This window comes from Alosa alosa, chromosome 1 (assembly GCF_017589495.1).
Source record: "Alosa alosa isolate M-15738 ecotype Scorff River chromosome 1, AALO_Geno_1.1, whole genome shotgun sequence".
Taxonomy (NCBI): Eukaryota; Metazoa; Chordata; class Actinopteri; order Clupeiformes; family Clupeidae; genus Alosa; species Alosa alosa.
In genome coordinates, this window is record NC_063189.1 from 8,598,376 (window position 1) to 8,622,239 (window position 23,864).

A 23,864-nucleotide genomic window follows, 5' to 3' on the forward strand; every position below is an offset into this window, starting at 1 on the left:
CTTTTTCATAACCTAGAAATACTGTATATCATTTATAATGTATCAGACTTATAATTTATTTTAACAAAACAGAGTTATAAGAATTAGTTTCACTCGGAATTAGCTTATGAAATATTAATGACAAACGAATAAGGTTACTCTGGTGCTATGCTTTATTACAAATCAGGCAGTGATCTCACGTTTACATGCAAGGGTTAAAAATTGTTTTGCCTTTGTTTGATCCAACTATTTTTATAAATATTTGAAATGGCCAGCTTTATGCTTTGAAATATGTACAGTATATCTCTAAAAGTGACTTATGGCTGCATTTAGAGATGCTATTTGAATTAATCTGATCCAGATAGGGGATTTGAATGACTATCACTTTATCTTCACTTTTGACTAAGTAATGCAAATGATCAACCAATATTAATGTGCATTTTTACAGCAGTATAATACAACTAATGAAGAAGATGGTCTTTAAAGAAATAGTCCTGTAGAAGTATGGCATATTTGATAATTTCACAAAACCACCATCTGCAATCATACAAGATATATTAAGTATTTTGCTGTCACATTTTTCAGGCAGCAGATAAAATTAGTATATTAGTTATCCAATAACAACTCCCTGATAATAAGTTTGTTTCATGCTTACAAAAAGGAGACCATGTCAAGTATTGAAAACGTGTTAGCTTTGTCTGATCTGACATATTTCAGATATACGCATGAGAGGTGTTGGAATTTAACTGAATTTAACTGTATCTGAAAGCTGAAAGAATAGCATTTTATAATTAAGATTTCAGTTACATATCACCGATTACACAGGTGATCATTTAAAACATTTTAATCCAATTTAATGTCATCTTACATAGCCCAATCATTAGTTATTTTATTATTTCAGAAGAAGGTATAAAGCACAAAGTAGAATAATTTCCATATTCAATTTTACAATATTTTCTGTATTTCTAGCTATATTCATTATAAATTGGAGTAGTTGAAATTGAAAAGGTAAAGTATAGTATGCTAATTTACAAGATAATACAGCTGGACAAACCAGTATTAAGATGCCAGGTGCATATCACAGCATTACAAACTAATCAATAAGGACAACAAAAAACATTGGAGGAAAGAGGCTAATGCACAGATCCTACTATATATTGAGACATTTAGAAAATGCTGTAGAAGTAGCTGTAAGTTGTCCAATTTGACATGACATGACACAAGCATTACAAAAAAAACACTCATTCAAAAAGATCTTGTCAATATAGAATAAGCAAATCACTGCACTTCTGGTATCAGGGAGCTCTCCTGTTGCCAGAGGGCTTGCCTCCCATCTTCCTTGTGCACAGGAAGTAGGAGACGGCACAGAAGTACACCATGCTTTTAAAAATCATCATAGTGTACACCCATGTTGCCAGATACAGACTGCGTGCTGCTCCAAAGAGCTCTGTAAGAGCTAAAAATGGGGGGACATGACAAATGTGAAATACAATGTCCAAAATTACATTGGTTTTTACATATAAACAATATCATTTTCTCAGGGATAAATTTATTTATTTTTCCTTAAAAAAATGTATGTGGTTATTATTTTGTGAATTATTACAAAAGTAGTGGTTTCCAAGTACGTTACCATCTATGTTAGCTGTCTCATTTGTGATTTTGGCCGGTGGGCAGGTTTGTGTAATGGGTGTTTTTTGTGTCCCAGATCCCTGGTCTTCTGAGGCTTTAGACAAAGTGCATTTCACAATTCATAATTACATTTAAATCCACGTATCATAAATTACTATTTATAACATACTACATTAATTCTTTAATTACAATTATGTATAATTAAATGTTAAATCTTGGGCAAAATATTTAAATGATATGTCATATAGCCTTTTATAAAGCTTTTAGAAACTGCAAGTAAAGGATAAAGATTTCAAATGGCATAAGTACAACATTAATGCTAGTGCTAGCCAAAGCTGCATACATTAAAGCGGTACCTTTCTTTTCAATCTCAACACGTTCACTCTGCTGTGCATTCTTGTTGGCCTCGTGGGTGTAGGTACAGGCGTATTGGTTGTTCTTGGCCTTCTGCTGGTCAATGAGCATCATGCTGGTCCTTGTGTCGTCCTTGGAGAAGCTCCCTTCCAGCAACTCAAGCCCATCCTTTTTCACGTCAACCCATTGACCATTGGTCTTCTCCTGCCAGGTGAATCGGATTATATCTGGAAACATATCACTGGCGTGGCACAGAAAGGTGATTTTCTGTTCTACAGCTTTGGAGGTGGAGTAGACACTCACTGTAGGTGCACGGATGGCTCTCTCTGTGGTTTAAGACAAACAGCGGCTCATTGTTAGGAAACCAACTACAACATGCATGCAAAACAAATTATTTAAAACAAAAACAGACTGTCAGGGTCAGAATGTTTGTTTCAGTATTTTTTCACTGAATAAAAAAGCAGTGAAGAGAGTGCACATATACACCCAAATATCACACAAACATCAAAACATACACTTGAAATGCCATCTCACTACATGTTTTACAACAGTATCTCTAGACAAATAAAAATCCTTGAAAGATTGTAGCGTCCTCACCTGTCATTCCAGAATTTGTTATAAAAAAAAAAAGCTTATTACCACTGAATGAACAACACTACAGCACTGTTGTCTGACTTCTTACCAGTGACAAATAGTCTTGTACCGCTTCCAAACCGTTTAACCCATACAGAGGTACACACTCATTGAGTTCAAGACAAATATTGTTCTGTATCACAATATTCCTCATTTAATAATCAATCTGTCACTAACATTTTCCTATTTCAATAGTTCACCTCATTTGTAGTAACAAACAGAAAAACTCAGAAAATGGTTTACTGCGTTTTTTCCACTTGATATGCAATATTAATATAATAAATAACCTGATAAAACACATAATAAAAGTGAAAACATGTACCCTTCCACCAAAAGCTCCTCCATAAAAACTTATTTTATGTGAAGCATTCTTTAGATCAGCACATTTAGACATGTGATTAACTGTTTCAATAATCCATTTCAGTAATCAAAAGGGCATGTTTGGGATCTTAACAGTGACAAACAGTTGGGTTCCTGGCCCAAAGCGTATATAGAGGTACACGCTAACTGAATCCAACACGAATGCCAAAATGTTTTATATTACTTCGTATTATTCACTCTCAGAACAAACTGTCTTAAGATTTTGAATATTTTATCAGACTGGACCAATATTAAGTGTCAAGCTAATGAAACAAAACTCCTGACACATTTGTATGCACTGTATTTCTCATGCAAAATACAGAACATTTGAAACAGAATTCTTAGTTCATTGTATTCTTCAATATCTTAAGTTCAGACAGGGACAATAAACACATACAGTATACACAAATATCAAATTTGACACTTGGAAGATTAACACTATAGTTTCATCCCAGAATGTACTATGGAGAAACCGATTCACACTCAATGAACAACACGGTACAATCAGCCCTATTTTAGTCTGGTACCTCTTCCAAATTGTTTCCAAATCCATCCAGAGGTACACACACACAAGACAAATAGGACTCACATACTGATTATGAATATTTTTTTTAACTGAAATGATTGAAAAGCCTCCTACCAGTGACAAACAGTCTGGTTCCTTGCCCAAAGCGTTTAATATATCCAGAGGTACACAATTATTTAATCCAGCACAAATACCAATATCAATTGTGTTACTTATTAAAACATTCACTCTGAATACAAATTTTCTGAAGTTTCTGTAGTATTTGGAAATTGACGAATTTACAGGCTCAATCAATCAGATAATAATAGCTCCTACCACATTTGTACCTATATCCAATGGTCAATGTGATTTTCATGACAAAACTTCTCATGCATGCAAAACAAACAAAAAAAACATTAGGGACATAATTCTTGGTTCATTGTGTTTTTCCATAACTGAAGTCCAGAGATTAAATTGAATAACTTACAGCTATATAAAGAGAATAACTTACAGCTATATCAAATATACGCATGTCAAAAAGTTTTAGCTCTAGTGTTTTCTCGTCTGTTGTCCGAGAATTCTTGTAAAGGTTTTATTTACACTATATGAATGAACAACACGGTAGCATCAGCCCAATTGTACCAGTGACAAAAAGTCTGATACCTCTTCCAAACTGTTTCCAAACCCATCCAGAGGTACACACACACACAAGACAAATAGGATTCTTTATCACACTCATTATGAATATTATCTGCTTAACTGAAATTATTGAAATGGCATGTTAGACCTCTTACCAGTGACAAACAGTCTGGTTCCTTGCCCAAAGCGTTTAATTAATGAAGAGGTACACACTTATTGAATCCAGCACAAATACAGATATCAATTGTGTTACTTATTAAAACATTCACTCTCAATGCAAACTCTCTCAAGTTTCTGTAGTATTTGGAAATTGACAAACTTTCAGTGTCAATCAATCAGATATAGCAAAAACAGCTCCTACCACATTTGTACTTATACCCAATAGTCAATGTGATTTTCATGGACAAAACTTATCATGCATGCATAACAAATAAAAAAACAATAGGAACAGCATTCTTGGTTCATTGTGTTTTTCCATAACTTAAGTTCAGAGAGTAAAGAGAATACAGCTATATCAAATATACTGTACGCATCTCAAAAAGTTTTAGTGATTTCTCGTCTGTTGTCCGAGACTTCTTCTAAAGGTTTTATTTACACTACATGAATGAACAACATGGCAGCGGCATTGATATCACTTACAATTAGGTTTAAATTAGGTCTAAACTAAGCTAATTTACTTATTAGAAAATTATCTGACTTCTTACCAGTGACAAACAGTTTGGTACCTCCTCCAAACCGTTTAATCCATCCAGAGGTACACACTAATTTTGATGCAAGCAAATAGTACTCTGCATGGCCATGCTTTTTAAAAAATCTTAATGCTAAAGTTTTATGCCATTTTTTATTTATTTAATACATATTTAGTATCACCATATGGCTAATATAAAGCTAATCAGATTAAGATCACTAAGCATTTTACAGTAACGCTGATATCTACTGCTAATGAGGTCAGTGTTACAGCATAACTAACATGAAAAAACACACATGAACCACATGCTCACATTTAGATAGATAGATAGATAGATATTATGCAAGGCATTCTTTACATAATCATATCATTATATCTGGTTAAATGATAACATTATTGAAATGGCATATTTGGTATCTTACCAGTGACAAAACGTCTAGTTCCTGGCCCAAAGAGTTTAATAGCATACACACTAATCAAATTCAATACACATACTGATATGCATTATGTTACTTAACATCCACTCTCTGAACCAACTGGTAAGTCTCTTGTATGTGTATCTATAATAAAAAACAAAGCTCTTGTGGTCCAGTATTTTAAAAGCATACTTCTCACCTGTCACATAAAGTCGTGTGCCCGATCCAAAGACTTTTCGGTTTCCCACAGTAACACACTGAACCCCAATAACTCAGCCAGCTTTATAACACACTTCAACATTTTACTTTCCCTAAAATTGAAAATCTTTGTCGCCAAAACCTGAAATACTGCTTATGGCAGTTCACCATTCCCTCTATCAATAAGAAGGTATAGAATTTGGAAGTTGACAAATTGTCAAGGTCAATCAATCAGATATAACAAAAACAGCTCCTACCACATTTGTATGGTCAATGTGATTTGTCATTAAATACTTCTTATGGATGCAAAACAAATTATCCAAAACAAATATATATATATAAAAACATTAAGGACAGAATTCTCGGTTCATTGTGTTTTTCAAAAACTGAATTTCAGAGGGTGAAGAGAATAACTTACAGCTATTTCAAATATACGCATGTCAAATCTCAAATATACGCATGTCAAATATATCAAATATACGCATGTCAAAAAGTTTTAGCTCTAGATTTCACACGTCTGTTGTCCCAGAATTTGTTGTAAGTTTTATTTACACTATGTAAATGAACAGCAGCATTGATACCACTTACAATTAGGCCTAAACTAAACTAATTTACTTAGCCTATTGGAAAATTGTCGGACTTCTTACCAGTGACGAACAGTTTGGTACCTCTTCCAAACCGTTTAATCAAGTATCCAGAGGTACACACTAATTTAGATGCAAACAAATAGTACTCTGCATCGCCATGCTTTTTTTAATGTTAACGATCCATTTCTAATCTGTCTTGAGATTTTTTATTTATTTATTTAAGACCTATTTAGTGCCACCATATGGCTAATATCATGCTAATCAGATTAAGGTCACTAAGCATTTTAACGCTGATATCTACTACTAATGAGGTCAGTGTTACAGCATAACTAACACGAAAAAAACATACATGAACCACATGCTTACATTTAGATTGTAAAGAATGCTTCGCATAATATCTGTCCATCATATCATTACACCTGATTGAATTATAACATTACTGAAATTACATATTTGGGATCTTACCAGTGACAAAAGTCTGGTTCCTGGCCCAAAGTGTTTAATAGCATAAACACTAATCAAATTCAATACAAATACTGATATGCATTATGTTACTTAACATCCACTGTCTGAACCAACTGATAAGTCTCTTGTATATGTATCTATAATAAACACAAAGCTCTTGTGGTCCAGTGGTCTAGTATTTTAAAAGCATACTTCTCACCCGTCACATAAAGCCGTGTGCCCGATCCAAACACTTTTCCATCTCCCACAGTGACACACTGAACCACAATAACTCAGCCAGCTTTATAACATAGCAACTTCAACATTTTACTTTGCCCAAAATTGAAAATCTTTGTTGTCGCCAAAATCTGAAATATTGTTTGTGGCAAGTCACCATTTCTTCTATCAAAAAGCTCTACTATGATATAAATGAGAGGTTGACAGCTACTAATATGTGTAAGACACAGTACAGTGTACTTTGAGTCATCAACATCATTTGAAATCATACATACATAGTAAATTTTGCTAATTCCAAAAATTGTCAAGACAGCTTCATGTGTTTTCATGTTTCATACCTGTAACATAGAGTCGGGTGCCTGATCCGAATGTAACAAGGTGATACATAGGAAGGGCCAAGGGGCCAATCACAGTAACCTGACTACGCCACCCTAAAGCCTAATGCGTCAGGGAATCTTTAAGCGCTTGTACCGCTTTCAGGTTTGTAACTACACGGTGGAGACATGAATTCCAGAAAAACAATATTTATTAACACAAAGGGTTGGGCAGTGGGGATCTGAGGGTGGCAACTATGGACGTCCACACAAATATTTTACATGCTAGCATAAAGAAAAGCTCACCTATTACACAGCAAAGGCACACCGCAAAGCGATAAGCAATACACAAAACCACACCACACGTATGCTTAGAGTAACCCCCCTCAGAGCCACCTCCCTACTAAATAAACATAAGTTACAAACAGAAGGACAAGACAGACAACACAAAAACCAAACATAAAATAACCAAAGCAAAACCAAGACAAGACAAGACAGCAGCACGACCCAGGTTCCCCATCAGCATGACTGTGCTGCCTAAAAGAACAGAACACAGAAGATTAAACAAAAACACCACAATATACATAACATAAAACCACAAATGTTTATGGGGCGACAGCATACCTGACGGTAGCAGACAGGGGGCTACACCAGTGGCGTCTACATTGCGACTGGCTGCTGCCCCTCTTAAGTAGCACTCCACTGGTGCCAGATTGATTAAATGCCTATGCCCCGCCCCCTTCATTAGTACTTGCAGGTGCTATGGGGAAATAGCAGGCAGAGAAGATCTACCTGCTACACAAACACTTTGGTTGTTCCCACAGTGAATCACTAAAGCACAAAAACTAACTGGAACGTTATTTGCATTGCATAGGATACTATTTCACTATAAAATATTCAAGTGTCATTCTCCATGTATTGCATGTTACAAATTGCCTTTCTACATTCATATTGCTGGTAATGACTGCTTTCTAGATTATGGAACAACCCGCTCAGGATCCTGGGTCATTGAACCTGGGCTTCCCCCTTGTTGGCACATGTTTAAGGTGTCACTAGTTTTTGTTTCATACTGGGTGTTGTTTGCAATGATGTGGCCTTGCCATCCAGCACAGTAGTAGGTGGCAGAATGAACAGACTTCACTGAATCAATCCTCAAATTGAATCCTTGTCTTTCTCTGCTGAAGTCATTTCTCTGTGGATGGCTGGTGTCTGCAGTTGGAAGCCCTCTACTGTCTATGAACAGTATCCTGCTGAAAGGCTCTCCATCTTTCTTTTGGTACCAATGGATATAATTGCCAGAAGACAAATCAGTTACTCCGCAGCTGATGAACACACTTTTGCCTCGGCTTTTGACCCATGATAATCGGTATTGGTACAGTTTCAGATCTCCCATAGCTACAGCTGTAAACAAGGGGGGAAAAATCGGATTAATGAACAATTATTGGGCTACATAACTGGTTCAATAATGTAGCAAATACTTACATATAAACACAGTGTAAAACACCACGGATGTGCTGGGAGGCATGATTCTCAGCATGTTGAGAGAATGAAACTAGAGACCCTCCTGCACGAAATACCGAGAAGTTCCTGTATGCAAAACAGTTTCCGTTCGAAAGTTTTGTTGGGTAACTTCCAGGCAGTGTCTTGTACTGACTTGATATGTTACTTGGAGAAGTGAAGGACTCGCACACACCGTTGTCATGATATTAAGGTGAGCTCTTTGGTCTCTCTGTTATAGCGCCTGCAAATTTTGTGAGTGTATTTGCTGTCAGAGAATCATCGTGTCCACTCCAGACTGCGCAATATTACTTTGCCTGGTTGCCAGTGTCTGCAGTGGCAATTATAAGAGTTGATTTCTGGCCACTTTTAGACGCGCCAAATTGTTTTGAAACCCAATCGTCTCTTTTAGGTTCGTGTTTGCCTTGTGGGAAATGTAAGAGTCGGACAGGAACATTCCCATCTTTTTCCACGTACCAGTGCAGTGTATGGAACTCCAAAGGAAAGGAATTCTGGTCCACGTCGCAGTCTATGAGCGCAGTTCTCTTTCTCCTGGACACAGCCACTGGTTTCTGGTTGATGACTTGCTCAGATGTGAAACCTGCTCAAAAATATATAAAAGAAGTTACAGTACATTAGCCTAGTTGTGAAATGAGTTTCCAACTGATACAATCTGAAGCTTATGTTCTTAAAGTAGGCTATTACCGAACAAGAAGACAATTAAGTTTTGCCATTGTTCTCGGACGCAACGTGATAGTACTAGGCCTAAATGTCCAACTGAACTGAACGAGGAAGTGTATTTTTTCTCTGATGACGGGTGGAGTTTGACAAACGTTTTGTAACCTTCTAGAATACCACGGCAGTCATAGCAGAATGAGGATGAGTTTTTTTCTGGATCTTTTTATCTGCCTGCCTGTAGAAATAAACTATGAGCCCAAATGAGATGCAATTCACACGGCAATAGAGCTCGCTGTCCATGGTCCTGAATCATGTTTTTGAATTTATGTGTTTCATTCTCTTGTGATAGATAGATAGATAGATAGATAGATACTTTATTGATCCCCAAGGGGAAATTCAAGGTTGTGGTAGGCCTACACCCACAGTCACAACCTAACATTTTGACAGTGACACATATTTTGTATTTCACAAATTTTGCTGCTTCAGTATTTTTTGATTATTTTTTTCTCGTTTGTATCTGACTAATCTGACTCATCTGCAATCGTTAATGTATGCACTCAATACATGGTCGTGCTCCTTTTGCACAGATTACTGCATCGGTAATTTGGTATGGAGGTAAGTATAAGTATAAGTATACTCTTTTGATCCCGTGAGGGAAATTTGGTCTCTGCATGTATCCCAATCCGTGAATTAGTGAAACACACACAGTACACAGTGTACACACAGTGAGGTGAAGCACACACTAATCCCGGTGCAGTAGGCCACAGCCGCCCCTAGTAGGCCACAGCCGCTATTCAGCTATGGAAGCACAGGCTGCTTTGATGGAGGCCTTAAAGTTCAGGTCAGACTAGTTGTCTGGCCAATAAAGCACAGTAATACCATGGTCAGCCAACCAGTTACTAGCAGTCCTGCTGGGAAAGGAATCGGCATCTCTATAAAGCTTGTCAGCAGATGGAGGCATAAAGTGCTCTAAAATCTGGTAGATGGCTGCATTGACTCTAGACTTGATAAAACACAGTGGACCAACACCAGCAGATTGTGCACCTATTCCTACCACACTTTTCCCTTCCAGTCAACTTTCCATTAAAATGCTTTGATGAAGCACTCTGTGAGCCTACCCTTTCAGGAATGCCCTTCTGTGGTTTACACCCTTGTAGAGGGTGTCAATGAGTGTCTTCTGGACAACTGTCAAGTCAGAAGTCTTTCCCATGATTACGGTTGTGTTAACTGGAGGAAACCAACATTTGTGTATTATAACCTCTTTGTTCTAATATTTTGAGATGCTGATTTTTGATTTCCATGAGCTGTAAGTCATAATCATCGAGATTAAAACACAAAATGGCTTGAAATATCTCACGTAATTGTATGTAATGAATCTAGAACATATGAAAGATTCACTTTTTGAACTAAATTATGGAAAGAATGAACTTTTCCACGATATACGGTACAAATTTTTTTAGACCTGTATACTGAAGAACAATCACAAGCATTTCAGCTGCACGTCTGTCTGTGGTGGTAACCACTGCTACTTTCTGCACATCTTTAACATCAGCCTCAGTCTGGAGAGAGTCCCAATCCTGTCTGTGGAAGGCTTCTTGTGTGGTTCCTGTCCCCAAGATAGCACACCCCAGAGAGTCCAATCACTTTAGACCAGTGGCTCTGACATCATACCTGATGAAGAGCATGGAGAAGATTGTTCTGAATCACCTCTGTTGACTGGTGGGCAGTGAGCTGGATCCCCTCTAGTTCACATATCGACCTAGGGGTCGGTGTGGAGGATGCAATAGTCTTTCTGCTCCACCGTTCTCTCTCACCTGGAGTGTACTGGGGGCTCTGTTAGAGTCATGTTTTTTTACTTTTCCAGTGCGTTCAATACAATCCGGCCGGCACTATTGGAGGGGAAGTTGGAAGGAGCGGGAGTCGACTGTCATCTTGCTGCCTGGATCATCAACTACCTCACCAACAGACCACAGTATGTGAGGCTACGTGGCTGTGAGTCGGATGTAGTGGTCTGCAGTACGGGTGTCCCACAAGGCACAGGGCTCTCCCCCTTTCTCTTCACCCTGTACACTTCAGACTTTCAACACAACACAGACAGCTGCCATCTCCAGAAATTCTCTGATGACACAGCCATTGTTGGCTGTGTTAAAAAGTGGAATAATCATCTGGAGTGCAGGGGAGTCATCACCAGTTTTGTTGAATGGTGTGGAAAGAACCATCTGCAGATGAACACCAGTGAGACAAAGGAGATGGTGATTGACTTCAGTGGTAAGGCACCACCAGTTGCACCAGTGAACATCCAGGGAGTGGACATTGAGGTGGTATCAGTCTGCAAATACCTGGGTGTTCACCTTAAGAATAAACTGGTCTGGTAACATAACACAGATGCCCTGTATAAGAAGCGCCAAAGTAGTCTCCATCTGCTGAGAAGACTGAGGTCTTTTGGTGTGTTCAGTTTTGTTGTGGACGGACTTTTTATGACACAGTCGTGGCATCAGTTTTTAAAAATTTAATTTTTTATGCTGTAGTCTGTTGGGGCTGTGGGTTCTCTGAGAGCGACAGGAAGAAGCTAAATAAGCTGGTGGGAAGGGCCGGCTCTGTCCTAGGCTGCCAACTAGAGCCTGTTGAGGTGGTTGGGGTGTATGTGTAGGACCACTTTGCCTCAACTTATTTGTAAAACCCTAAGGCGTGTACATCTATGCCGCTATGGCATGTTGTAATCACTGAGTGATTCTTTAGGTGTGCTTGTATGCTGGACATACTGTATACAATTTTCTTTTACTTTTTTATTTATGCATTATTGGGCTGTGGGATTTAATAAAGTCTTATCTTATCTTAAATTCTTATCTCATATTAAAAATTACTGGTCTCTAAGCATAACTCTCTTTAAGAAAACCCATGTGGGGGCAGCTGTGGCCTACTGGTTAGCGCTTCGGACTTGTAACCGGAGGGTTGCTGGTTCGAACCACGACCAGTAGGCACGGCTGAAGTGCCCTTGAGCAAGGCACCTAATCCCTCACTGCTCCCCGAGCGCCGCTGTTGATGCAGGCAGCTCACTGCGCCGGGATTATTGTGTGCTTCACCTCACTGTGTGCTGAGTGTGTTTCACTAATTCACAGATTGGGATAAATGTAGAGACCAAATTTCCCTCAAAAGAGTATAAAAAAAGTGAAAACTTGGCAACACTGTTAGCGCAGTGCCTTTCAAAGGCTCATGGAAACACAGTGAAATGGTGACACCAAAGCATCCCATGTGTTCATTCATTTGCCTTCCTGGTTCAGTACTTTGGTGCTTCACATTGATCATACATGATTCATTTTCAAATTAATCACTGTGGCAAAATATTTCAGTTCAACGTTATAACACTGTGTTTGAAAAGTTTTAAATTTCATGTTTTGTGATTTCGTAACTGTGGCAACTATCTTTTGCTTTTTTCACAGTATAAATGCTTACCTTACGTAATTAAATTAGATAAAATGACTGTTCAATTAGAATGATTGTTTGAGCGCAATACGGTTGTGTTTCATTCAAAACTAGACTGTTTTATGTAATTGTAACATAATATGGTTTGATAAATTGGACAGCCCTGGCTTTTCCTTTTTTTACAGTATATGTATAATTGATTAGAAAACACAGCACGGAGCACAGAAAGGAGGTGGTTTGCTCAGAATCACACACTGTGCCTTTAATTCCCAAGGTGTTTTAAAGAAGCACAATGAAAGAATTGGCTCCTCAAGGTCAATATTCAACGCCATTTTAGGCACATTGGCAATATCAGAATTTTTTTCTTCATATTATAAGTCAGTGTAGCATCAGAATGAGTTTGAAGGCATTGAGGTGAAAGAACAGCATTGTGTTGCTTTAAGCCTAAAACAGTGGGATTGTGCACTCACTGCACACCTCATCACCCCTCTAGGCTACAGTGGCAGATTTTGTTTGAGCTTCCTTTGAAAACCAGCACTGTGTCTCCGCTCCACACCGCGCAGTAGTAGACAGCATTGTCATTGGAGTCGGTGTTGGAGATGGTCAGAGTGGACGTTTGTCCCTTTTTCCCTGCAGTGACTGAGCCTTTCACACCATCATCTTTTTCAACAGTGCTTCGGCCTGCTGGCAGATAAAGGAGCCGTGTAAAAGCTTCCCCCTCTCTCCTTTTGTACCAGTGCAAGGGGTTATTGCTCAGAGAAACAGAGCTGTCCACCTCACAATCTATCCGGGCAGTTCTTCCCAGCTTGACCACAGTCCAGATCTTTGGGTATGTCACACTTGTCCCTGTGTCACCTGATGTGAAGCCTGGGAAAAATGGAGCACAAAAAGGACAACTGTTATTGAAAGGAACCTGCAAGGATGGCAGAGAGTGTGACATTATGTGAGAAGCTTACCAAAACAGATCAGAAAGAAGATGGCTGTGAGCTCTGACATTGTAACAAAGCAAGCTCCTCTTTGTGTTAGAGGTGGTGTTAAGATCTGTGCTTCTGTTCAACAAAGACATGAGGGGAGGAGTGCTTGTTCTGCCCACCCCAACTCTACACATCTTAAGAGAAAGAATTACACTGCTTGAAAAATGCACTAGTAAAAAAAACCTCTGATTTAACACATTTTGACAGAAAACTGATGACTGGGGTTGAATTGCTTTTCTCAGCAAAGCTCATTTAGACAATATTTACTTTTCATTCTTCATAAAACGGACTGATTCACTTTTCATTCTTCATAAAACTGAACGATGACTGGTATGAGTTGCTGTCAGTTGTTTTCAAGGTGGTTACCCACATCCTTGATGTAGTATGATATGAATGTGATCCATACAGCATGAAATAACTGTTGTATGAAGGCTTCGACCAGTCAATAAGAGGCTGGAAGAAAGTCCCAGCTTGATGCATTGTCTTCTTTTCGCACATTAAGCTCTGGTGCCCCCTATATGTTGGCAAGAGCTGCTGCACGTAGTGCTGGGTTTGAGTTTTTCTGTTGGCATGTGGTCAGAAAGAAGTCTCTGATGACTTCAAAGAATGAAACACTTAAAAGAATGAAATAAAACCACAGAATGTAGGCTATATTGAGGCAAGAGAGCTTTTACAAAGCCTTATTGGAAAGTTTTTCACTTCATTTTACCTTTGTACCTTTGTACTCAAATATAGCAATTAAACAGTTATATGCTTGGTGTGTGTTGTTATATATGCTGATGGATTGTCATTTTAACAGACAATTTTAACAGACAAACTTTGACAAAACACTGCTGTTCTTATGCATAGTGTAAAACTTGAACCAAATGTTCTTCTGAGGAATCCTCAAGGTAAATATCTTTCCATTTTTTGCTACTCTTAATAACACAGATGCTGATGTATGTTTATTCCTTAACATTTACACAGACAGTTGCACATTTATATTTGGATAGGCACAGTTGTTCAAACTACCAGGATCATTTCAGTATGGGAAAAGTACATGTCTTATTTGAGGTGTATTAACATTGAGCTGAATGTACTTTAACTTATTTTGGTGTTCTCTCAAATCTTTGTTTGACCAAATATTGATTTGGGTTTTTATGTCGGCTAGATGCTGAGTCACTCATTTGCAGGTCATTATTACCAATGTAAGGTTAAGACTGCGTCATGTTGGGAAACTAGACTGAGTTTTTTTTTTTTGCAAGATGATTTCAAGTTCTCATATACATTTTTAGCATATTTTGGCCTAAATGCTTTATGGTGTTTGCTACATGAGGTCATTAAAGCTGCACTGCATGGGTAGAACAGTGATTTCATTTATGCACACACATTCCTTAAGCATGCACATGTTTTCTTTTACTCTGTTTTATTGAAGAGTGATGTTCCTGAATATAGAAAGAGTGTTGATTGTGTTAATCTATGATGCAGGTGAATAGTGGAATCTTAAGTAGGGAGTAATATGCAGATAGGATCTTAAAAAAGAAATAAAAATAACTATGATTGTTCAGACACAAAAACATGGCAATATTCAGTTTGTTGAAAGTGACTTATAAAATGTGAACTTTTTTGATTTCCACCAGAGATGAATCTCTGGTTTTATGTCAGCACATCCTGCTACTAGTTTTTGTGCGGGCTGCTAACATTAATTCTGACTGTGGGAGGAGGAATCCCAGCAGGCACAGTAGTACTCTGCAGCATGAGAGGCCTTCAACGGCGTGACTTTTAGAGTGAATTTATTTCCATTTTTCTCTGCTTTGAACTCCTGATAACCAGCATCATTTGTTTTGGCACCAGAGCTTATATCTACGTACAGGATTCTCTTAAAGCTCTCTCCCTCCTTTTTCTGATACCAGTGGATGTAGCTCCCACACCCAGCTCCATAATTGCAGTGAATTAAGACCTCTTTCCCCACAGCTGCAGACACACTGATCTCCTGATTGAGTTCCACAGCCCCCACCACTGAAAAGAAAGACATTAAGGTCAGTGTGTAGAAATGCCTGTGTGTTTCAATCCAAAATTATTTCAGTTGTATTGTTCTTAATCCAAAAATGTTGCATGCGCACATCCAGAAACAGGTGCAGGATAGAAAACTATTGCCTTAGAAAATCTCAAGGAATATCCGCACACTAGCTCCTCTTTTACTTGTTTATTTGAAGTATCACCAGAAGTTACGTTTTGAGCCTTACGCTCTTCATTAGACAGTTGTAAATAATTATGATATTCACAAACTAAAACTCCCTAAGTTCAGCATCGCAGGCCACATTAACATCATACTGACATACACATTTTACTCAGTATTTGGCTCTAACATCAACTGTATTTTCCAAAAAGGGTACACATAGAGAAATTATTTACAAACTATATACAGTAGATATATATAGATCTCTATAGATGTTGAATTATTATATTTCATATGAAGGATTGAAGAGGTAAATGCTTTTCCATTTTCCATTGTTCTGTACCATAAATCAAGAAGCAGATGGCAATCTATGCAATCCATATCATTGTATACAGATGCTTGCAATATTCTATTTGGATATTCTTACTGTCAGAAGAACCCCCAGATGCTCAGGTACTCATTTGGATATTCTTACTGTCAGAAGAACCCCCAGATGCTCAGGTACTCATTTGAAGGTTCTGTGGTATTGCAGCTTTCTTGTTCAGACAGGCTGCTGCAAGCTTAATATTGCAACGGCATTAAAACTAAATTTGGGGAGATATAAACAATGTTATTACAATTGGTATATTTCAAGCTGGACTGATTGGTTTGATTGTTGATTTTGTTCATCTATGATGCAGAATACAGAATACTGAATCACTCGGCGGCCATATTGCAACGCTTTTTGAGCACTTATCGGGCATCTATTTTGGCAGACATGCGCGTGCGCAAGGCTTCACGACACCAACCTTGCTCCAGCGGCGAGATCACAACACATGATTGGCACTATGTCTTCACAACACACCACATGATTAGCTCAATGTCTTCACAACACACCACATGATTGGCTCAATGTATTCACATGTCAACGTTTTGCAGTGGAAGGGGTGGGATATGTGTAGACAACTGCCATATTGGCATACAAACTAACCCAATGCATTTCTATGGAGGATTATTTGAGTGCTGTGTCTCCTCATTAAAAAAAAAGTCTCTGCCTTTACTCTACACTTGGTAAATTAAACAACATCAATTGTATTTTGAAGTGAACGCAGCTATATTTTCCAAAAGGGGTACTTGTAGAGAACTGCTTTACAAAGTATTATTCCATCAGATTTCAGCTCACCTGGGGGTAGATCCATGGATCCGATGGGCGTGCCTTAGCGCTGACTCAGCCTCAGGAGAGGGTGCTCGTCATCCAATACCGTCCATGCAGAGATGCCTTAGCTTTCACTCATGATGAAAGTACAGTGGAAAAGCTTTTGATTGGTGCATAACGTTAGTCCACACAAGTACAACACACAGAGTAAATCTGATGGACTCATTTTCTCAAGTCAGGGAGGGAGGGAGCGGGCGTTGGTCTTACTTCAGGGAGGTTGTCCCCAGTGCTGGCTTGGTTGGGGTTAGGGCTGATTTTTAATGGTGTGGTAAGATGCTGACCATCTTTCTTTTTGTGCTATAGTAAGAAAATCAACAAAATTGTCTGTGTATACTGAATATGCTGACATTTTTATTTTTTACACAGATGCCAGTTTAAACTGAATAGTCCAGTTGAGATGCACTAGCTCATTCAACTGTTGGCATGTGAATCATTATATGTAGCCTAGTCCTAGCTTATATAGCCTACTTTCCTTAGTGCATAAGAATTACTACATAGAAGAGTGTGTGGGTTTTATGTACAGGATGTTTCTGATGGTGATCACTGTGGCAGAGACCCAGCAGGCGCAGTAGTACACGGCTGAGTGAGACGTCTTCACTTGAGGGATTTTCAGTAGAATTTGGTCTGAGCCTTGTGCATGTACAACATTCTCTGGAAACCTTCTCCATCTTTTTTCTGGTACCAGTGAATGGTGTTTTTCCAACATCCAGTCGTGTATGTGCATGTTATCACTACTGATTTGCCCAGAGGTTTGGTCACTGAGACCTTCTGTTCAAACATGCTGGCTGCCTCCCCTGTAGAAAGAAAGAAGAGTTATAAACATATATCCTCAAAATAAAAAATAAAAAAAACACACCCTGTGGAAAGGTCTTACTTAGAGTTATGATATTCATAAATGCATTTTTAAACTTTTAGAACAACTTGACAACAGATTGACTCCATACCTATAGATATCAGAAGAGTGATATACACATTAAAGTTCATTGTTTTTCAGGGTGACATCTGTCTTGGGTAGAGTGAGTGTTGAGTTTGGAGCTACAAACAGGTGACTGTGAGCTGTGATGTAAAGCATGATATTATAAGTGCAACCAAATGCTCAAAGGGAAGTGTGTATGTGGGTGGGTGTGCTTGTGAATCAGTATAAGATACACATATTTTCATTCATTGCCTACTTGGCATACTAGTGAATTAATTTTTGTATTGGGAACTGGAGATTTGTCGGGTTTATGCAAAGATGCAAAAGTAAGGATTTTCCAGAAAAAACAATGGACTTGAACTCCTGGTCAGGATCTTTAGTTTTGTACGTTCCATATTCTCCTAATGGCCGTCCCTCCTTTTATAAAAAAACAACCACTAAATATCTGAAGTATTTCAAACATCCCATACGGCCAGTTTCAGAGACTCCGACGAATCTGTGACTCAGACAATGATTTTGAAGTTCAGTCAACTGACATGTATGAACGTTTTAAATAAAGGGGCTACAAGGACAAAACATTGAACCGTGCATTGACTAAAACAAAATCAACTGAACGAGCCAACCTCTTCAAACCCAAACCCAAGAAACCTGTGAGTAACAGAACCTTCTGCTCCCTACAGTACAGTAACCAAACCAACAAAATCAAACAAATCATCAAAAGCAACTGGGACATCTTACTGAGTGACACTGCTCTGGCCCCTGTCTTCGCTGAACCCCCCCAGTTTGCTGTGAAAAGGGCCCCTACCCTCAAGGATAAGTTGGTAAGAAATTACATCTCTGCTCCCAAACCAAAAACGTTCCTGACCAAACCCACAGGCACTTTTCAGTGCGGCGCCTGTAGACACTGCCCACACATCAACAAGTCAACCACCTTCATTAATGCACCTGGTACTAAATCTTTGCATTGTAAACAATTTGCCAATTGCAACTCTACTCATTTCATATATCGTCTTGACTGCAAGTGTGGCTATTTCTACATTGGCCTCACTAAGAGGAGACTGAGGGACCGCTTTGGAGAACATAAGTATGCAATCAAAAACAAAAATTTGAACTATCCCATCGCCAAACACTTTCAGTCCTCCTCACATTGTAACCCTACAAAACTTAAAGTAATGGTCATTGAGGTCATCCAAAAGGACATCAGGGGTGGGGATAGACTGAGAACATTGGTCCAGAGAGAATCCTTTTGGATTGACACCTTAGAGGCAGTGAACTTTCCTGGACTGAATGAGGAACTGGACTTTTCTGTGTTTTTATGAGAAAAACCTGATATGTACTTAGTTTACTGAACTGTAACATACTCATTGTTTCCTGCTGTTCCACTGAGGTGTATGTGAGGGATCTGCCACTCACAAGGAACTACATGGGTTTTTTGACTGTTTCTTTGTCCTCAGCATGGCTGTGCTAATGTTAGTGATGCTTTGTACATTGGTATTGTCTTAACTACACATCAACTTGAAACATGGTATGTGTAGTGCTCTAGTGGTATTTAACTTTAACATGTCATGTTGTGTCATTTTGTCTCTATGTTTTGTTGTGTCAAATTTGTGTCAAACCAGTCACGTGATTGGATCACATGACTTTTTGGACTTTAAAAACACACCTGTTTGATACTGTTTTAATCAGCCCTGAAGAAGGTCGCACGCGACCGAAACGCATCGGCTTGATGTCCCACTCAGAAAAATAAAGGACTTTTAACTTTACTTCAGACGTGCCTCGGACCCTCTCTCTGACATCCTGCTACTAGTTTTTGTGCAGGCTGCTAACAGTAATTCTGACTGTGGGAGGAGGAATCCCAGCATGCACAGTAGTACACTGCCGCATGAGACGACTTCAACTGCGGGATTTTTAGAGTAAATTCATTTCCTTTTTTCTCTGCTTTGAACTCCTGATAACCAGGATCGTTTGTTTTGGTTCCATCATCTATTTTCATGTACAAGATTCTCTTAAAGCTCTCTCCCTCCTTTTTCTGGTACCAGTGGATGGCGTATTGACACCCAGTTCTATGAGTGCAGGGAATTGAGACCTCTTTACCCACAGCTGCAGTCACACTGATGTCCTGATTGAGTTCCACAGCCCCCACCACTGAAAAGAAAGACATTAAGGTTAGTGTGTAGAAATGCCTGTGTGTTTCAATTTAGAGATGGTTTCAGTTGTATTGTCCTGAAAATAATGATGATGTTCACAAACTAAAACTCCCCAAGTTTAACTTCAAATAAACATCAGAGATATTGACCACATGCTTTACTCTATCCCTGGCTGTAACATCAACTGTATTTTCCAAAAAGGGTACACATAGAGAAATTATTTACAAACTATATACAGTAGATATATATAGATCTCTATAGATTGAATCATATTTGATCTCACCTTTGATGAGAACAGAACACACACATAGAAGAGGTAGACCCATGGTGTTCTAAAGTGTTCCAAATGCAAAGATGTAAATACACCAGATACTGTATAAATTTTAATGTGCATCAAATGCAAGGACTCCAGATATGTGAAAGCCGTTGATGATATTAGTTCAGATAGATATATATAGATAGCTCTACAGGTGTGATGTGTAGAGTAGGAGGAGTTGTGGTTTGATATCAACCTTGCTGCCAGCCAATCAGAGTGGTTGAACAGGACATTCTCAGTAATTCCTCTTGTGGTGGGAGCAACATGCACAAAAATGTGTCGCTAAATGACACAATGTGTCGCTAAATGCTTATAGTTAATATGAGAGATTCAGGGGTAAATATCTTTCCATTTTTCTTTGTACTATGAATGACACAGATGTCAATGTGTATGTTTTCCTTACCATTTACACATACATTTGCACATTTATATTTGGATAGGCACAGTTGTTCAAACTCTCAGGATCATTTCAGTATGGGAATACATGTCTTATTTGAGGTGTATTAACATTGAGCTGAATGTGTTTTAACTTATTTTGGTGTTCTCTCAAACAGATCTTTGTCTGACCAAATACTGATTTGGGTTTTTATCTGCGCTAGATGCTGAGTCACCTATTGGCGGGTCATTATTACCGATGTAAGATTGCATTATGTTGTGAAACTAGAGGGGTTTTTTCTCAAGATGATTTCAAGTTCTCATATACATTTTTGGCATATTTGGGGCTAAATGCTTTATGGTTCTCATATACATTTTTGGCATATTTGGGGCTAAATGCTTTATGGTGTTTGCTGCATGAGGTATTTAAAGCTGTACTGCCTGGGTAGACCAGTGATTTCATTTATGCAGACACATTTCTTGAGCATGCACGTTTTCTTTTACTTTGTTGTATTGAAGAGTGATGAGTGTTGATTGTGTTAATCTATGATGCAGGTGAATTAAGTAGGGAGTAATGTGCACATGGAAACAAACCAAAAAAAAACCTAACTTGGATAGTTCAGACACAAATATGGCAATATCCAGTTTGTTGAAAGTGACTTATAAAATGTGAACTTGTTTGCTTTCCCTGAGATGAATCTCTGGGTTTATATCAGCCCATCCTGCTACTAGTTTTTGTGCAGGCTGCAACAGGAATTCTGGCTGTGGGAGGAATCCTCATCCCAGCACGCACAGTAGTACACTGCAGCATGAGAGGACTTCAACTGTGGGATTTTTAGAGTGAATTTATTTCCTTTTTTCTCTGTTTGGAATGCCTCATAACCAGGGTCATTTGTTTTAGTTCCATCATCCATATCTATGTACAAGATTCTCTTAAAGCTCTCTCCCTCCTTTTTCTGGTACCAGTGGATGTAGTCCCAACACCCAGTTCCATAAGTGCAGTGAATTGAGACCTCTTTCCCCACAGCTGCAGACACACTGATCTCCTGATTGAGTTCCACAGCCCCCACCACTGAAAAGAAAGACATTAAGGTCAGTGTGTAGAAATGCCTGTGTGTTTCAGTTGAAAGATGGCTTGATTTGTATTGCTCTCAAAATAAATAATACATTCCACAACTGAACCGAAGTGTCATACCACATTGATGTCATTGTGACGTCATACTTTACTATACTATACCTATACTTTTTTTTAGCATATTACGTATATTCCTAAAGGGTTCATCTACAGTAGAGAATAATTTAAGAAATAATGAACATTATGCTCCATCAAATTTACTTCTCACCTGTGATGAGAACAGAACACACACATATAAAGGGTGGACTGATCATTTTCCTCTGTGCTTCAAATGCAAGGACTAAAGAACACCACATATGTGAAAGCCGTTGATGACATTAGCTCTACAGGTGTGATGTGTAGAGTAGGAGGAGTTGTGGTTTGAAATCAACCTTGCTGCCAGCCAATCAGAGTGGTTGAACAGGACATTCTCAGTAATTCTCAGTATTTCCCCCTGTGGTAAGAGCAGCATGCACAATAATAAGTCACAGAATAACTAGATGTAATCTGAGGGATTCAGGAGGTAAATATCTCTTATTTGCTCTGTACTCTAAATGAAGAAGTGTGTAAATGTAAGTGTATTCACAGATAGACAGACACTTGCAATATTCTAGTTGGGTATTCACAATTATTCAAACTGTCAGGATGATCCCAGCATGATCATAAGCGCATTATTGTATTTTACGTGTTTCTATTAATCATGAAAGCCTTGAATCGAAACTGTTATTTTTGGTGTTCAGCCAAACAAGAGAAAGTGACCATTTGCTTGGGATTAACATATTGTAACGTCAGTGTCTTCCGGAATGAGTGCCCCAGAATGCAATGTGTGTGAATGCTGGTTTGTGTAATGTCGGTTTTCGTGAGTGTAATTGCGTTTACCTTGTCATGTATGTGTTAGCTTGTGTAGTCTTTCTTTAGGTTGTACCTCATGTGTTTTTCCCGGTGTATTGTATGTGACTACCCTATTCGTGTATCGTGCTTGTTTTATTGACTTTCCTTGTGTTTCCTATGTTATGGTATGTGTGAGATTCCTGCTTCAGCTAATGAACCTTTGATTGGACAACTGTGTGTGTCACATCAATCATTACATTGGTGTCAGAAGCAACTCTTGAACATGGCCTCCGCCCAGTGAGAGAAGCTTGGAGCGGGAGACCTCACCACTGGGTTGAGGCCCACACAAGAAGATCTGGAGAGAGCCCTTGTAAGGGCTACTAAAAAGCTTTTTGCGGCCTTCTGTCTCTACTGCCGCTGGAGGAGAGGAGCTGTCGTCTGGATCTACCTGCGGCTATGGGAGGAGATCTTGCCGGAAGAGGGGCCTAAAGAAGCAATCATAGAAGACAACGCTGGCCTGGGCGCTGACTCTGCCGCAAGAAGACCAGGAGCCCCTGCCCCCGCCGGGCGGCTCGAGGCTGGAGTTGGCGGTGGCCCTGGCCGCGACGCGTGAGCAGAGCCGAGGGAGAGCGACGAGGAAGAGGTTCTTGGACGACGGACGGTTGGCGGAACCGCTGGGGGCAGCGAACTCACGATGGTTGGGCAGTTGCAAAGGTAATAATGCAGTGCACGCAAAACATGTCAATATTCTGTAATATTTTGGAAATGTGAACTTTTCGAAATGAATCTCTGGTTGTACGGCCATCCTGCTGGAGTTTCTGTGCAGGCTGGTGACATTTATTCTGACTGTGGGAGGATGAGTCCCAGCAGGCGCAGTAGTACACGGCTGAGTGAGACGTCTTCACTTGAGGGATTTTCAGTACAATTTGGTCTGAGCCTTGTTGGGGCATTTTATTCCCTTTGTTCCCTTTGCAAATATGTAACCTTTTTCAGCCCTTCTCAGTTTGCATGTCTGTAAATAGGCCAAGGCAGTAAGCACACTGAGATTCATCACCAATATCTCTTAGTATTTTTTATTCACTGTAAAAATTAAGATTATAATCGCCTATTTGATGTTGCAATACAAGGCCGTAGTCATGATGTCAACATTGGGGGGACCAAATCTGTGCTGGGGTTTGTGGGACACCCTAACAGACCCCCTGCAGAAATATTGTACAAAATCACAAACAAGTTATTAGTTAAGTTAGTCAATTAGGG

The 23,864-nt window shown here is 39.0% G+C and overlaps 1 protein-coding gene across 1 annotated transcript; it reads right to left on the bottom strand.

The window, feature by feature from the left end:
* Positions 1–808: 808 nt before the first annotated feature.
* LOC125304320 lies at positions 809–22,221 on the bottom strand. Its single transcript, XM_048258479.1, has 11 exons — positions 22,006–22,221; positions 21,392–21,734; positions 20,484–20,569; positions 19,919–19,969; positions 15,248–15,553; positions 13,538–13,630; positions 13,128–13,448; positions 4,804–4,851; positions 1,965–2,288; positions 1,610–1,702; positions 809–1,435 (listed from the first exon to the last, which is right to left on the bottom strand). Exons 1-11 carry the CDS (start codon positions 22,091–22,093, stop codon positions 1,275–1,277), a joined length of 1,914 nt encoding a protein of 637 aa, XP_048114436.1. The 5' UTR covers positions 22,094–22,221; the 3' UTR covers positions 809–1,274.
* Positions 22,222–23,864: the final 1,643 nt, after the last annotated feature.

Excerpts from the sequence above, each read along its gene's own strand:
- LOC125304320 (XM_048258479.1), bottom strand. The coding sequence starts at position 22,093 with ATGTGGTGTTCTTTAGTCCTTGCATTTGAAGCACAGAGGAAAATGATC. Across the intron at positions 19,970-20,483 it reads TCTGATTGGCTGGCAGCAAG|TGGTGGGGGCTGTGGAACTC; the intron begins GTTGATATCAAA and ends CTTTCTTTTCAG. Across the intron at positions 4,852-13,127 it reads CTACTGCGCGGTGTGGAGCG|CTGGATGGATTAAACGGTTT; the intron begins GAGACACAGTGC and ends TAGTGTGTACCT.